Source organism: Nannobrachium achirus, assembly GCF_963921795.1.
Source record: "Nannobrachium achirus genome assembly, chromosome: 9".
Lineage (NCBI taxonomy): Eukaryota > Metazoa > Chordata > Actinopteri > Myctophiformes > Myctophidae > Nannobrachium > Nannobrachium achirus.
This window is the reverse complement of record NC_137818.1, coordinates 35,551,649-35,568,185: the sequence shown is the minus strand read 5'-3', so window position 1 is coordinate 35,568,185 and position 16,537 is coordinate 35,551,649. Positions and strand designations below refer to the sequence as shown.

The 16,537-nt window shown below is 42.0% G+C and overlaps 1 protein-coding gene across 3 annotated transcripts in view; it reads left to right on the top strand.

Moving 5' to 3' along the window:
* Positions 1 to 2,332: 2,332 nt before the first annotated feature.
* Positions 2,333 to 16,537, top strand: part of srpk3 (SRSF protein kinase 3) — a 33,858-nt gene continuing 19,653 nt past the window's right edge. For 2 of the 3 annotated variants that reach the window (XM_080734067.1, XM_080734065.1), the window contains exons 1-5: positions 2,333 to 2,395; positions 2,546 to 2,623; positions 3,763 to 3,880; positions 8,775 to 9,883; positions 11,102 to 11,210. In XM_080734067.1, the coding sequence (XP_080590193.1) occupies positions 2,611 to 2,623; positions 3,763 to 3,880; positions 8,775 to 9,883; positions 11,102 to 11,210 (1,349 nt within the window). In that variant the 5' untranslated portion in view covers positions 2,333 to 2,395; positions 2,546 to 2,610. Of the gene's footprint in view, positions 2,396 to 2,538; positions 2,624 to 3,762; positions 3,881 to 8,774; positions 9,884 to 11,101; positions 11,211 to 16,537 lie in introns of those variants that run through there. The other variant, XM_080734066.1, reaches the window with a different exon arrangement.

The following is a 16,537-nucleotide window of genomic DNA, read 5'->3' as shown; positions in this document are numbered from 1 at the left end:
AATGGCAGAGGAAACCATGCAAGGCACCAACCTGTTCAGTGTCAATCTGGGGGAGCCTGCGGCCAGGGGTGGCTCAGGGGTAGACCTCTGAGCCACTCCCACCCCAAAGTACTGCCCATGTGTCCTGTTATTTTATTTATATGGTTATTTTTTTATCATGATGGATAATTATTTTGTATATTATTCTTGTACCCTGTAATGTTGTTTTGTGGTAGTTGTAATTTAACATGGTGCTGTACTTTTACTATTTATTAAAATATAATCTTTATCACTATGGCTGCTGTAGTCTGTTGCATGCGTGGGAGAGCTGGCTTGTTCTAATTGTCTTTGTTTATTAATAGAAGTCTGACTACAGAAGACATGATGACGAGAAGAATCTCAGAATGAAAGTTCAGGTTTTAGATTACTTAGTGCTCGTCAGGGTGGTGGTGGTGGTGGTGGGGGGGGGGGGTCCCCAGTTAAAATATTATTATTGGGTCACGGCCTGAAAAGGTTGAGAACATGGGCCTATTAATGAGAACGATTAAACGCAGAGGGTCCATCTTCACTGATGTGTCTTTGATCCCTTCCTCTGGCCTAGGCTGGAATCATTAGAGTTCTGCAATTATTTGCTATTCAATTGTCATGTGTAAAACGCAGAGACTTAGTAGTTTTTTGTTGTTGAATGTATAAGAAAATAGCGAGTATAGGCCTACAGTTGAGACGAGGCAAACTTAATGACAGGCCTGTGAGCTAATTTATATAGCTACTTTGTATGACAGTGTACCTACCAGTTCACAACGTGTTGAAACTAATACTATTAAAGGTAGCCTAGTGTAGACCAGTGGCAGTGGTTATCATTCTCTATCCTTTCTGGATCATCAGGGCTGGGCCCACAATTTATTTATAACATCCATCCCATATGCAATTTATATAGCGCCTTTGTCCAAAGTGCTTTGCATGCAATGTGCATTACTTTATGGCAGGGGTGGGCAACTTCGATGATGGCGAGGGCCACGATATTTCCACCTTCACTCCAGAGGGCCACATTGCATATTGCTACGTGCTACTTTGTCATTCTAGTATCTCATACAAAAGAAGCAAAAATAGCACTGCGATGCGTTTTGAGCTTGTAGATCTGCTATTTTTGCTTCTTTTGAATTGGAATCCTGAATTATTTTTTTGTTGTTTTTGAATTGGAATCCTGAAATGTAAATTTTTTATCTAATTTCAAATGCATTTAGTTAAATACTCATGTTAACTTTATGAACCTAAAATACAAATACATTGGACATAAAAAGATCCATTTTAATACTACTATACAAGTCATTAAGCTACTAATATTGACTGACGGAATTAAAGCAGGTCATGTTTGGAATTGTAACAGCTGAAATCAGTAATATATCAGTATTCCCAGTGGTGTGATATGGATTTTAGAAGTGGTGCCCCTCTGAATTCATGACGTGCGCGTGCTTGCACGTGAGGCGGCGAGGCGCACGCGGGCTCGCCGAGCCCAACCGAGCCCACGGCATCTCACCCCTGAGTATTCCGGTATTAACCTGCGGGTCGCATTAAGTGAAGGTGGGGGCCGCATGTGGCCCCCGGGCCTTCAGTTTCCCATGTATGCTTTATGGGAACAGTTTGATGTTAAATGATGTGCTCAAGGACACTTCCACACTAAGCCCAGGGGGAGCCGGGGATTGATCCAGGAATCTTCAGATTCCCAAGAGGCCACTACTCTATCTCCTGAGACACTGTCACCTCCCAAGAGTAAAGATATTTTGTGGCTCTTTGATATTGCGGCAATAAGGCCATTTATTAGCTTCAAGTTTCATAATGTTCCAGCTCCAATGTTGACTGCTGTCTGGATCCTGCTACTGTAGTTTACAGTACTGTATAAACGTGGGGAAGCAGCATTTTTATGCACCACATATCTGGAACAAATGCCCAGAGGGCTTCAGGTCTGCTGCCACTTTCTTTATTTCGATGTGAAGCTGTCTTTGATTGAGTAATAGTAGTAAAATTGGTACCCTCATCTGAAAAAGAATAATAATAATCACTTTAACAATCACACTACCACCACATTAACATCAGTTGGAGGATGTGTGTGTGTGTACACGTGTGTGTGTGTGTGTGTGTGTGTGTGTGTGTGTGTGTGTGTGTGTGTGTGCGTGTGTGTGTGTGTGTGTGTGTGTGTGTGTGAGGCTGAGCCAGAGCCTTAATCCCATAGGCTGGAGGGACAGTTGCGATGGTAATCATGTCCATGATGGTGATGGTAACATGGTAATGGATAGTGGTTGCCAGAGCAGAGGCAGAGCAAAGCACCCAACCAACCAACTTCACTATCCGGACACTTTCGATGACGCATGCGCAGAGGGGCGCGCAGAGCCAGCTGTCCTCATGATCTCCATGAACGGTGGGTAAAATATAAATAAAACTCCACTATAAATAGAAAGACAGTGCTCGTGTACACTATACGTGTTGCATGACGAGCTGTCTGAGCCATGACTTTAAACGCTGTTTGTGTATTGTCAACGTAAAGAAACTGTCGTTTTACACTGCTTAGGCTAACACACAGGCTAGCTGTAACGGTTAACGTTAACCCGGGGCCGGGGACTGATCTGAGGCTGCATGATGTTGATAGGTAATGTATTTCAACGGTAACAACTCTTATTTCTAATGTTATAGCTCTGGTGTTGTACTTCATGGTGGTAACGATTCTCATACTGACTGACTAGACGGTGGTTTGTGGGAGAGGGTCTGTTTGTTGTATCACTGTAAAATGCCTGGTGTTTATTCATCTCTGGGATTGGTCACTCTTGAGAAAAACCCTGAGTTATAAATGGATAAATGAACACTGAGGAGTTTTACAGTGTGTATGGCTTCCCTCATCATCATTACACCATGGCAATGGCTGGTTAGCCTGGCTAGGCTAACAGTACTACTAGCATGCTGTAAGCAGCTGCAGCTGTCACTAAAATGACTCACATAACCACACACAAACCATGTCTACACATTGCACCCATAATGCACAACACAAACGACACACAACATGCATAACCACACACCCTCTTATTATAACTCTATGCCACACACGTATGCAAAGTAACTGTACACACAGGCTGGGCAATAAAGTGATATGAGACCATTTAGTGGCAGTTTAGCCTTAGGATGTTTTTGTTTTGACACCTTCACATTATTATTGCAAATAATACACAACTATATCAGCACTTTGTCCTCACTCATTTCCCAATATAGAGGCAAATCCTATACCCCCCCCCCCCCCCCCCCCCCCCCAAACTGTCCTCTTTTTCTTTTCTTTTCTGGAATATTGTAATATCATGATATGATATGACATAAATGTAGTATTTTACTGGTTATAAAGGCTGCATTACTGTAAAGCAATGTTATTTTCTCTTACCTAACTGTTATAGCTGTTCCATCATTTGTCTTAGTTATTATATTGGCATTACTGACATCTATTTATCAAAATTCAAAAATGTCATATTTTGTGAAAGCAAGAATTGTCATGATTATGTCATCCCCCCCAATATTGTGATATTTTATTTTGTCCTTATTTCCTAGCCGTACAGTAGCCTACAAATGACCAACATCGATTATATCAAACTACACATAACTGCTCACAAACAGGTCATAAGTCAAGATTTTAAACCACCCAGCCCTATGTTTTATCATTTTGTGTTGTGGAATTGTTTATTTGATTGCTGGCTGTGGATTAGACTGTGGTTAAATGTAGTGGTGTATTATTGTTCTATTTGACAGCTGTGGCCAGTGGTCCCAGTAGCAACCCCCCCACCACCAGCCAGGGCAAGAAACACCGTAAGAAAGGCAAGAAACACAAGAAACAGCCAACAGACCAACTCCCTTCCCCGGAGAATAGGTAAGCCAGTGTTGATTGAATAATTGTAGATTTTACTTTATGCGGCTAAATTGCAGCTATGACGTGCTTGTATGTACTGTATACACAAACATACGTTATACACAGTATGCATTTGACCCTCTCCTTGCTGATCAATGAAGTGTATGTAATATAATCATAGTGTGTGTGTGTGTGTGTGTGTGTGTGTGTGTGTGTGTGTGTGTGTGTGTGTGTGTGTGTGTGTGTGTGTGTGTGTGTGTGTGTGTAGGGATTTATTTTAAGGTATTTGCCAGTAACCCATTACAATGTTGCTAGTTCTCATTTCTCATCACAGCACAGTATGTGATGCAGGGGTTGACGTTAAGTTAAAGTGGCATTTCACTTTAAAACATTAAAGTTTAACATCTACTCTGGCTTTTGTGTCCACCCCAAGACAGTTATTAAGTTGCCTGATTCAATATGTAGATATTTTATTTGATATTCATTTTATCAGACGTCCTACAGTATATAAGCCCATTACTCCATTTTAAACATAGACTGTTGACACACTCTGGTGATTGATCTTGTCCTTCGATGGCATGAGAGGCCCAATTTTTTCAATTGCATTTATTTTATTTATTTGTGTTTTATTTTTCTATTAAATAATCACGCCTCCCTCACACATTAGAATGACAATATAAGACGCCAGAACCAGGGACGTGTGTTTTAAATGAGTGTAATTATACCTGCGAGAAAAGAGTTGCGGTTGTGCAAATCACCGCATTTAACATGACCTTGTGCACCGAGATGCTGCTGCAATAGTAACTACATGCAGCAGATGCTGCAGCAGTACTAACTACATAATGCATCTGTAGAGGACGATTCTAATGTCCACACAAGGTTATGATTAAACAGAGCTTTATTGCTGGCTGTCAGCAAACGTGACTAGTTAATCCAGCACATGCACTGATGTAAACCATAACAGCCAAACTCCTTTATGGCGGTGTCGTAGTAACACAGCTTTTAAAGGCATATTGTGTTCTCACATAATGCATATAGACAACATCTTTATATCATTAATTTCCGCTTAATAGTCTGAGGCTGCTGCGGCAAGTTAATTTCAGTGGCCAATGTGGTTTCACACCTGCACTTCACAATATATATATATGCAGTATATCTGCCTCACCCAAGATGACACTTACACAGTGCTTAGTTAGTTATTTTAATTTTGAAGCTTAAAGTGCACTATTTTTTTGTTATGTTTGACAACAGGATAGAGCTGCCACACGGTGCATTTGAGCACCTGCAGCGCTGCTCGAGTCTCACAAACGCAACACCCTAACCCATTTTTTAATCCAGTTTCTGCTTGCCTACTATTGTCAGCAGGAAGAAATGTAGTCAAATGTAAGGTAAACTCTTAGCTTGCATTGGGAATATGCTAGCCTAGTATATCTATCATATACTGTATACAGCTTATTTCTGAAATGTGCACTTGAGCCTGGGATTAAAAATTTTCGAGTGTGCTTTCCACTTTGTTGTTTCTTTCTTTTAGTTAGTGGTATTTGTAGCTGAGCACCCACCACTAAAGAGACGTTCAGAGGAAGTGCACCTGCTCAAAATCCAGATGGTCTTATCCCTAAACTGTGCCAGTGTGGTTGCCTTTGTGTAACCGATTTTTGGACCTGTGCTACCCTCTAACAGTTAGAGGGTAGCAAATGGGACCCGAACTGAAACTGACCCGTGGATAATTGGACCGTTCCGAACAGACCCAAGAAAACAGTCTAAATTACTGGACCCGGTCCGAAGCGGACCCGTCGATAAGTGCACCCGGTCCGAAACGGAGGAAAACTGGACCTGGTCCTCTGGATCTCTAGTTTAATGTAATAATAAAAAACTGGTCGTCGGATCAGCCTACTGTCAGTAGCCTTTTGGCTGCCAATCTACTTGCTGTGTAGCAGCATCTGAAACAAGTAGGTTGGGTTGGCTACGATCTGATGATCCTCTGGGTTTTACTGGGACAATGTGCCGCCTTGTATACAGTATGTCATGGATGGAAGGAAATGAATGCTCGGCTGACTGCACAACCCTCTGCATTTCTTTGTTGAGGTTATATAGTATAGTTCCTGTACCAGGCAGTGATGTAGCCACTAGCCAGTCATGAGGATACTCTGGGGGGTACCTCTGTAGGAGACCTTCAGGTCCATACAAAAAGTCTTCAGGCGCCTGAGGACGTAGTGTTGTTGCTGTGCCTTCCTTACTATTTTTTTTAGTTTCTGACCTGCTCCACTGCAGCGCCATCCATTTAGATTAAAACATAAATACAACTTTTTTGAAACCGTACCGAACCCATACCGAAGCTGTGATACAAAAACCGAGGTATGAACATACATCTTCTCTTCTCCCATCTCTTTCTATCTCCTTCCTATCTTCTCTCCTTCTCTATTCTGTTCTTGGGTGATTGTTGAACTGGTATTGTTTTGGTCCAAGGACAGTGTATCTGTTCCCAAGGATTTGGTGGTCCTTGTTCTCTTTTCAGTCGACTGGCCTTAAAGACCACTGACTGAAATTGAAACTACAGTGAGTAGTAGTTGCTCCTTACTCTCTGGGTGCAGGTGACAGCTAAGCAGTCGTGGAAGTGAAACGCAGCCTTGAGTGACTGAATTCTATAAATAACCATTTTGTGTTTCACCTAACCAGATAAGAACGTTGACTCATGCATACTCCCTGCCTCTCTCTACACTGTCGTCATCCATCAGTTACGTTATTTAAAGAAGGACGTCATTTCATTGAATTGCATGGTCAAACTTTTGAAGCCCAAACTGGCCACAGATGTCAGTGTATAGTAAAAATGAGTTTTAAAAGGTGTACTGGTGAGCAGGAAAAGAAAACTCACTGGCCCTCATTTATCAAACATGCGCTGACCAAAAAATGGGTATACAGTCATTTCATACGCAGGTCTCTATCTGTAGTCAAACAATGGATCTGGTTCGCTGTTGAAAGCTGCCCATTAAATCTGGAAGTAGACTTTATTGTTGGTCATGTAAAGCAGTGGTTCTCAACCTGTCACCAAACTAATTTGGGGAGTCCCCAGATGATTAACTTAATGTGCAAAATTGTTTTCTCTCTCAACATTAAACAAACCAACATGAAGTTTAAGTGTATAGAGGGTATCTGCGCATTTCTAAAGTGAAAATTTAAGGACTTTTTAACTCAGTCGGTGCCATATTTAAAGTGGGATGACCTCTTATATTGCCGGTTCGCCAACAAAGGGTTAAAAAAATAGTGTGCACGCTGGTGCACACATTCGTGCACAGATCATGCACTATGCATGTGCATGCTTTTCACAGCTTTCAAACAAAAAAATCCGCTTGGAAATCCGTTCAGGCATTCAGGAGAAAGGAGCCCTTATGTTTTCTTCAAATGTAAACAAACATGGCTGCCATGTTTGAAAGATGGGGTTGGTATGGGGGTTAAACATGCAATTTCGCGATCGCGATCATGCCTAGTACACTGTTGGAGGTCCAAAATCTTTTTTTTTCAAAAGTTTTTTTTCAAAAAAAAACATTTTTTTTTTTAATTACCGTATTTTCCGGACTATAAGGCGCACTTAAAAGCCTTTAATTTTCTCAAAAAACTACAGTGCGCCTTATAGTCCAGTGCGCCTTATATATGGATCATTCATTGACATTGACATTCCCTTTAGCACAGCTCCATCTGTTGGATGCATAACGCAACAGTAGCGTCTATTATGTGCGCCTTATAGTCAGGTGCGCCTTATATATGAAAACAGTTTGAAAACAGACCATTCATTGACAGTGCGCCTTATAGTCAGGTGCGCCTTATAGTCCAGAAAATACTGTATTTAAAAAAAAAAGACGTTCAGAAGACGTCTGGCAGGGAGGTCCATAGTGAAAAAGACGTTTTAAAGACGTTTTTATCATAGAAACATCTTTTTTGGCAGGGTATGAGTTAATAGCTCTAAAATGACAAATTAAACATTGGCCAAATAGTCAAATATTAGAGGCAGAAATTGTGAAAATAGCTGATCTACATGCTTACAACGTGAGCGTGTAGATCTGCTGTTTTCACAATAAAACCGTGTTATACAAAATGCAATCTGGCTAGCCATCGTCAAGGAAAAGTTTGGTCACTCTTGCAATGCAGAAGTCTGTAATCGAGAGACTATACAAAATGTAATGTCTCAACTCTTAGTGCTCATCAGGGTGGGGGGGTCCACAGTTATTTGGGGGTCGCGGCCTGAAAAGGTTGAGAACCACTGATGTAAAGAGACAGAAGCTGTCATTCTCATGTCTAATGTCACATGTCAGATGCCTTGATGTCAAATGATTCTGATCTTCCTATTGGAATTAATTAAAACTTGTTTTAACAACTTGAAAGCCCAATTTGGTGACAGTGTATTAGTATTATTTTTTAGGGTTTTTCTGCCTTATATTTAGAAGTGACAGGAAACGGGGAGTGAGATAAGGGAAGAGACATGCCGTGAAGATCGTCGGGAACGGGATTCGAAGCTGTATAGATTAGAGCCTAGGTGCCAAAACTGCTAGGCCGGGCAGACTTTGTATTTTTTTTAATATATTTCTTGGGGCTTTTTATGCCTTTGTTGACAGATAGTAGACGGACAGGAAATGGGGGGACAGACGGGGAGAGACACGCAGCAAACCTGGGTCGGGCTCGGGAATCGAACCAGCCTATGTATATGTGCCTAGACCAGTAGGCCAATGGGGGCACAGACTTTGTATTTGTACTGTAATTTGATATCCAGCATCTGATAATTGGGGAATAATATGTTACAAAAATATTCTGACTCTTGTTTTGCAACAGTTCTAACTGATTCCCATAAAGCAGGGCAAAAACTCTCACCCCTTCCTCAATTGTAAAATCATATCAATGTTTTCTCATGTGTCTTATCTTTCAGGTCTGAGCTTCCTTCTGCTGAATTGTGTCAACTGCTGTCTCTGCACAGAGACTCCACCCCTCAAACTCCACCCCAGTGCTCCATACCAAGTGCTTCCAAACCAGACTCCACCCCTCCTACTCCACCCCACAACTGCATACCAGATGCTACCAAACTTGACTCGACCCCTCCAACCCCACCCAACAACTACATACCAGATGCTTCAATAACAGACTCCACCCCTCAAACTCAACCCCAGAGCTCCATACCAAGCGCTTCCAAACCAGACTCCACCCCTCCAACGACGCCCCACAGCTGCATACCAGATGCTACCAAACTTGACTCCACCCCTCCAACTCCACCCCTAAACCACCCACCAAGCGTTCCCAAACTCGACCCCGCCACTACTAACGAACCCCAGAACGGCATACCAGACGTTCCCAAAACCTACAAAAACGGCACCCACTCGGCCACCAGCGTAGCCTCTGAGTCTGAATCTCCAAATGGCACCCCGCCACCTTCTCTCCATGGACCTGAGAACCAATCAGGACCGGATTTTCAACTTGCCTCGCCCCATACATCAGCAGACACAAAGACTGTTTATCGTGGCGACAAGTCTCCTCCCAACATAACCCACAGTCCTGTAAAATCCCCAGATATTACCCACAGTACCTCCAATGCACCCACGCTCCTGACTCTTTCTCAGTGCCTCCCTGACCTTGACAGTGACCCCGGTTACCTTGACGATGATCCCGGATACCCTGGTGATGATGCCGGCTACCTTGACGACGACGCCGGCTACCTTGATGACGACCCACCTATCCCCTCGGTCACTTTCACCCACAGCAGTCCCTGCCTCCTTCCCTCAGCCCCTCTCTTTCCATCGTTACATGCCACCACTCCCTCCCTCCCCCCACCTCTCCCACCACCTGCATCCAGTCTCCTCTCCTGCCCCTCCGACTCTTTGGCCGCACCCATCTCAACTTCAATTGGACGGCCTCCCGCTGCCCCTATGCAGGCCACGCCTCCTTCAGCTCTGAGCCCGCCCCCTCCAGACTTTACTCCACCCCCTCCTGAGCTGCTGGGGTCGGATGACGAAGAACAGGAAGACCCTTCCGATTACTGTAAAGGTAATAGATTACTGTTTTTGTGTGTGTTTTTAAAGCACTTTTACATAAAAAAGAAGGTGGAAATAAATAACGAGTAAACAATGAGAATGGATAGAGAATAGAAGATGAGAATAGAAAATAATCTACTTGTGCATGGCAAGGGACAATTGTAAACAAGAAGTTCTTTTTAATAGGTGGTTGGGGATAGCGTTCCATTGGTTGGGTGCAGCTGAGCAGAATGCTTAAACAACCATATTATGGAGCTTGGATACTGGGATGCTTATTAGCGGGCTCTTATCAGATAAGAGCATATGGGTAGAAGAGGTTTTAATGAGTTCCATCAAGTAGGCAGGTGCAAACGCTAATAGATTACACAATAAAGGTAACGGATTGATTTAAACTAAGCAATACTGTGTAACCTTAAACAACAGTACAACACCCACTCCATGAATGTCACCCCTGAAAGCCTTTTCTAAATGTATGTTTTCAATTGAACTGACATGGCCATGTTTCCTGGAGCTATTAATTGATCTCTTTGAACTTAAAAGGGGTTGTGAAGTGTCAAACTCGTTCTGTGCTCGTTAGTGCGTTACTTTCTTTTCCTCAATTTTTTTATCCCACAATTTTGTAACCCATTTTTCACCCAGTGTCAATTGTCTAATGTAATCCAGGGCGCTACACTCCCTCTGCCAACCTGGGGAGACAACGGACTGAGTTAGTGCTCTCTCTAATCAATGAATGCATCAAAGACAGCAATCACACACAGGGGGGAGTGAAACAGATCTGCGATTAGTACATGCCTTTAATTAATCATGTTATTTGAATCGTTTTGAGCGTTTTACAGTCTGCTGCAGGTACCTTTGCTAGACGACAGATGACTCATGTTAAAGACCCTCTCTTTTGCAATATTTTCTTTTTTTTTCATGAAAATCCTGGCAGTTTCCTGTGCTACAATTTAGGCATTGCTCTGCAAATCATGCATTGGTTAATGAGGAGTTAATGCAGGGATATGGAGTAACAAGTTTCAGTATGTTTTATTGTTACATTTTGTTTGCAGCATAAGAGTAAAACTATTTTGTGCTAGTTCATCTGACATTGTAACACCAGTAATAAACCTATACATGATGGGGTGAATTTCTTTTCTGATACGATAAGCATGTTTTTGAAATAACATTTGCGTGTGACTCTGTGTGTGTGTGTGTGTGTGTGTGTGTGTGTTTGTGTTTGTGTGTGTGATAGGTGGATACTACCCTGTGAAGATAGGTGATCTGTTTAATGGTCGCTACCACGTGGTCAGAAAACTGGGCTGGGGACATTTCTCTACTGTCTGGCTTTGCTGGGATTTACAGTAAGTAATATACAGTATTTTTGAGCGGTGGTAAACCGCTCCATAGAGTGGCTGTGCGTGTGTCTGTAGCCTTTTTCCACAGCGTTTTGCCATAGTAAAATGTGTGTACGTAGCATCATGTTTGTCTAGTGATGTCATATGTCGTGTGTCTGTAGCCTTTTTCCTCAGCGTTTTGCCATAGCAAAACATGTGTGTGTAGCATACCCTGTACATCCTGGACTCAAATCCTAGTCTGAAGACGTTCTGCAAGCACGACAACCGCTCACTTCACATTGGGTGTGATTTTTTACAGTACCCCTACAGATTTTGTCCAAAAATCACGGTAGACAGTATCTCCTCATGGGATCAACATGGGTCTGTCTGATTTTCCGTATTCCATCCTGATTGGCTAGCAACGTTTGCAGGATTGGTTTGTCAAGAAGAAGAACATTCCTCAAATCATGAACGCTTGTGTGAAATTTTGCATGCAAATTCTCATTAGGCCAAGGAAGAAATGCCACTTGATTTCTTTTAAATCATTCTCATGGTGGCGCTATAACAGGCCGATTTGTGTTTTTTTGAGCGGTGGTAAACCGCTCCTAAGAGTGGCTGTGCGTGTGTATGTAGCCTTTTTCCTCAGCGTTTTGCCATAGCAAAATGTGTGTACGTAGCATCATGTTTGTCTAGTGATGTCATAATATGACACGATATTATGTTGTATGTCTGTAGCCTTTTTCCTCAGCGTTTTGCCATAGCAAAACGTGTGTGTGTAGCATAGCCTGTACATCCTAGACTCAAATCCTAGTCTGAAGACGTTATGCAAGCACGACCACCGCTCACTTCACATTGGGTGTGATTTTTGAAGCGGTGAAAACCGCTTCCTATGAGTGGCTTTGTGTGTATCACGCCCATATATGGTCATTTTAGTCCAGAATGAACAGGCTTTTTCAAAAACAGAATGTCTGTTTAATTGCCATATATGGTGATCTCAGTCCAGAATGAACAGGGTTTTTCAAAAACACAATGTATGTCACCTCATGTCCATATATGGTCACTCCAGGCCAGAATTAACAGGTTTTTCCTGTCCCGTACGTGCAAAATATCAGTCCAGAATGAATAGGCTTTTTCAAAAAGCAAAATGTGTGTCCCATGTCCATATATGGTCATTTCAGTTCAGAATTAACAGGTTTTATCTGTCCTGTACGTCCAGAATATACCTCCCGGTCTGATGAATGGATACTTTGGGGATTGGTCAAGCTTCACATGATAATTTGGCCATCCATTCTTTATATATTCATTCAGAATATATAAAGAATGTAGAATTCAGAATATATAAAGAATGAATAGATCACAGAGTCCATAACTGTATAGATGTATAGATCTCTAGAACACATAGAATAAAAGTTCACCGCTTCACTTCGAACCGAGGTTTGATTTTTTACCTATTCATGGGTTGCATTTGTAGTCCTACACCAGCCATGTTGAGGACCAACGCAGGTGTTCTGATTGGCGTAGAACATTAGTTCTATGCCAATCAGACACATTGAAACACCTGTGTTGGTCCTCAACATGGCCGTGTAGGACTACAAATGCAACCCATGAATTACTGCACCCATCTGTGTGAATAGATAGCGGCACCAGGAGGCGGATTTACCACTAACCAGTCTTAAGTTTAAATATTTCAAAAATGTCTATAAATTACACATATATAGCTCTGTGTGTGGGAGTGTGGTGCCAGTGGGAAGTCGGCCAGACAATTTACCATATATGGAAGAACAAAGGCATCAGCTTCATGGATTGGACAAACTTTCCATAATGTTTGTGCTGCTGTACATATATAAGTGGTCACACAAACACACAGTTTAACTGAGTTATTCTACAGAACAAGACAGAGTTAATCCACCTTCCAGTCCGTAGTAGGGATGTCAAAAATGGACCTTTATCAAAATCGATTATTCTATAGCAATAATCGAATATTATTCGAAAATCGATAATTAATTATTATTATTTTTTTATAAAAAAAAAATAAAAAAAAATTCTTCTGTTTTTCTTTTTTTTTTACTGGATTTCAATGCACATTTACATATGTACAACATGGCTGTTCAGGTAATTGGTAGCCTAACTACTACTCTTCATCTTTCTTTTTAGTGTGCCAGTGTACTGTTCACCTAATCTCTCAAGAACAGATTCTGTGATGCTTTACAATACAGAGGACGCTGTTTTCCCTTTTCTTTGATGATGGCCACCAAGTACCAAACAATCAAGCCTGAATCAATCACACCTGTGTCTGAGACAGGGGGGGAGGGGAGTGTGTAGCAGGCAGCTGCCACTCTGCTGTGCTCCTTCACTCTGTCTACAGTACACAGTTTACAGTTGGTGCTGGTGTGAATAATAAATCAATGGCCATTTACTATTATCATTAATACTATTGTTAGCCTATATTCTATATATTGGTTGAAACTAACTAAGCCAAAAAATTGTATTAAAAAGAAAAAAAGATATTAATATTTTTTCGATTTTCGATTATGAAACATTAAAATCGAATATTGATTAATCAAACGAATATTCGAAAATCGATTATTCGGTGACATCCCTAGTCCGTAGTGCTGCTGGTGTGTGAAATGATGCGTTGGACCTTTCATCTCAGTGAATCACAAATTAAAGACTGTCTCGCTGCCGTTGCCGTGGGAAACAAGCTGTACTCCTTCGGAGGGGACAGTGGTCCTCGGATTGTTGTGCACGTCTTCGACACAGTGTCTTTATGCTGGAGGAAGTTACCTCCGGGGGAAAGTAGAAGAGAGCGTTGCCGTGACGTTCCCTTCATGCGATTTGGCCACACAGCTGTGTTGATAGAAGATAAGATCTACATCTGGGGAGGGCTTAATACATATAGACAACAGGGAGTTCTTCCATACTGCAACCACTGCAACCTGGTCTATGCATTTGCTGTCGACTCCCACAGATGGTCCAAGCCTGAGGTTTCTGGAACTGTTCCAGAGGCAAGGTTGGACCACTCGGCCTGCGTTTTGAGGAAGGTCATGTATATTTATGGAGGAATCACCCAGTCTACTGGATTCACTAATGACATGTACAAGTTGGACACCACCACAATGGTCTGGTCTTTAATTAACACCAGAGGCACTCCCCCTCCTGTTTCATACCGTCACATAACTGCCACCATCATCGGGACAAAGATGCTTATATTCGGGGGCCATGGGGGACATAAATGCTACAACAAGGTCAGAGTGTTTGACACAGAGACCAACAGCTGGCTGAACACACCTTCCACAAGGCCTCTCCCAGAAGGACGCTGGGGTCATTCAGCCTTTGCCTACAATGGAGAGCTGTACATATATGGTGGGATTGTTTGGTGCAAGCGGAATAATTTCCCGGGATGTTATTTAGAAGATCTGTGGAAATTCAACCCAGAGACCTTCTCCTGGCAGAAGGTTGAACTGAAGGGAAACGGCCCTTCTCTGAGGTATAGGATGTGCTGTTGCATGGTGGGAGATCGTGTCGTCCTCCTTGGAGGACACTCTGGTGAACGATGCTCTGGTGACCTGTACGTCTTAGATTTAAGTCCAACACTGAAGACGTTATGCAAGCTAACAGTTGTTCGGTGCGGTGTGGAGCAACAGGCACTCCCACACAACATCAGGTGGGAACTGGCAGCCATGACTAAAAACCTAGTCTCGCGTAGCCAGACAACTATTCCACAATCTCTGAATGCTATATAGAGTCTGGAACAGCAGCTCCCTAACGGCGAGTAATGGAAACGGGCATTACCGTTCAAGAAAATATATTTTAAAATGTCATTTCTGCTAAGCAGCAAGCTAAACATGCTTATATGATTTTTATTCATATAATGATAAATGTGTGCGATGTGAGACTAAAACGGAAGTGACGAGGGGGCTTCACTTCCGCTTCATCTCGCACTCATCGTTTCTATTTCCCTTTACCAGACTGTATGCCGGGAGCATTTGACCAAATAGCGGAGGCAACAGTCTGGCCACACGAGACTACTAAAAACCACTAGAACAGGGGTCTTCAACAGGGGGTCCGGGACCCCTAGGGCAACCCGCGGCTCTAGAGCCGCATGCGGCTCGTTAGCGCCGCCCTAGTGGCTCCCTGGAGCTTTTTCAAAAATGTATGAAGATGGAAAAATATATTTTTAGTTTTAATATGGTTCTGTAGGAGGACAGACATGACACAAACATTCTTAACGTTTTCCAATGCTGTAAAAATTTGTAGAATAAATATTACATTTCAACATTCTCTGCAGGATGCGCTGCAGGGAAAATAAACATTTAATCATGAATGCTCATTATGTATTTGTAGTCATTTTGATAGTAGACTAATATAGCTAATATGGACACTTACATCATGTGTTGCCTTCATTATAAGGCTTTTAATTTTTTGCGGCTCCAGACAGATTTGTTTTTTGTTTTTTTTGGTCCAATATGGCTCTTTGAACATTTTGGGTTGCCAACCCCTGCCCTAGGGGGTCCTCAGAGTTACTACAGGGGGTCCTCCAAATCATTGACTGATAGAAACTTTTTTTTCTCCTTTTTTGAGAGGTGGTAGACCGCTCCATAGCATGGCTGTGTGTGTGTGTCTGTAGCCAGATTCCTGTCATGTTTTGCCATAGCATTGTGTCTGTGTCTGTAGCCTGTACATCCTAGACTTAAATCCTAGTCTGAAGTAGGGCTGCACGATTTTGGGAAAAAACCTAATTGCGATTTTTCTGACTAATATTGCGATTGCGATTTTATTCGCGATATTTACAGGGGCTAAAGCAAAAAAAAAAATCCTATGACGGAAATTTATTTTGACTTGACTAGCAAGTATTATGCTGCATTTTGACGATTTCGGTCATGTTAACAACATCACGGCCATGGCTACACCCCCCCCACCCCCATTTTTTGTTTTCTCTTTTTTGGCAAATCTGCCTCGATCTCATAAATGGCCCCTAGGGACTCCTCAGGACGGAAATCCATCCCCAGGACGGAGAACCTTAACCCCTGTATTTATATATTTATTTCAAGGTAGGATAAGTGATAGTTTTCTTTTTGTTAAAAGGATGATATAATAAATTATTTTAACCATAGGAAAATCATTTCACTACCTTAGGTCAAGCTTCCGTTGAATATTTATTGTGTAATACATTTAAAAAAATAAATTGATTATTATTAACTAGGCTAATTGGCAATCATGTAAATGGTTTGATTCAGTTCAGTTATATTTCCAAAAGATTACCTTTTATTTTGCTTTAGCAATATAAAACGTTTTTATATTCAGAAAAATCTCAGTAATAATGCCTCTCATTGTCAAGGAAATGATTTAACCAA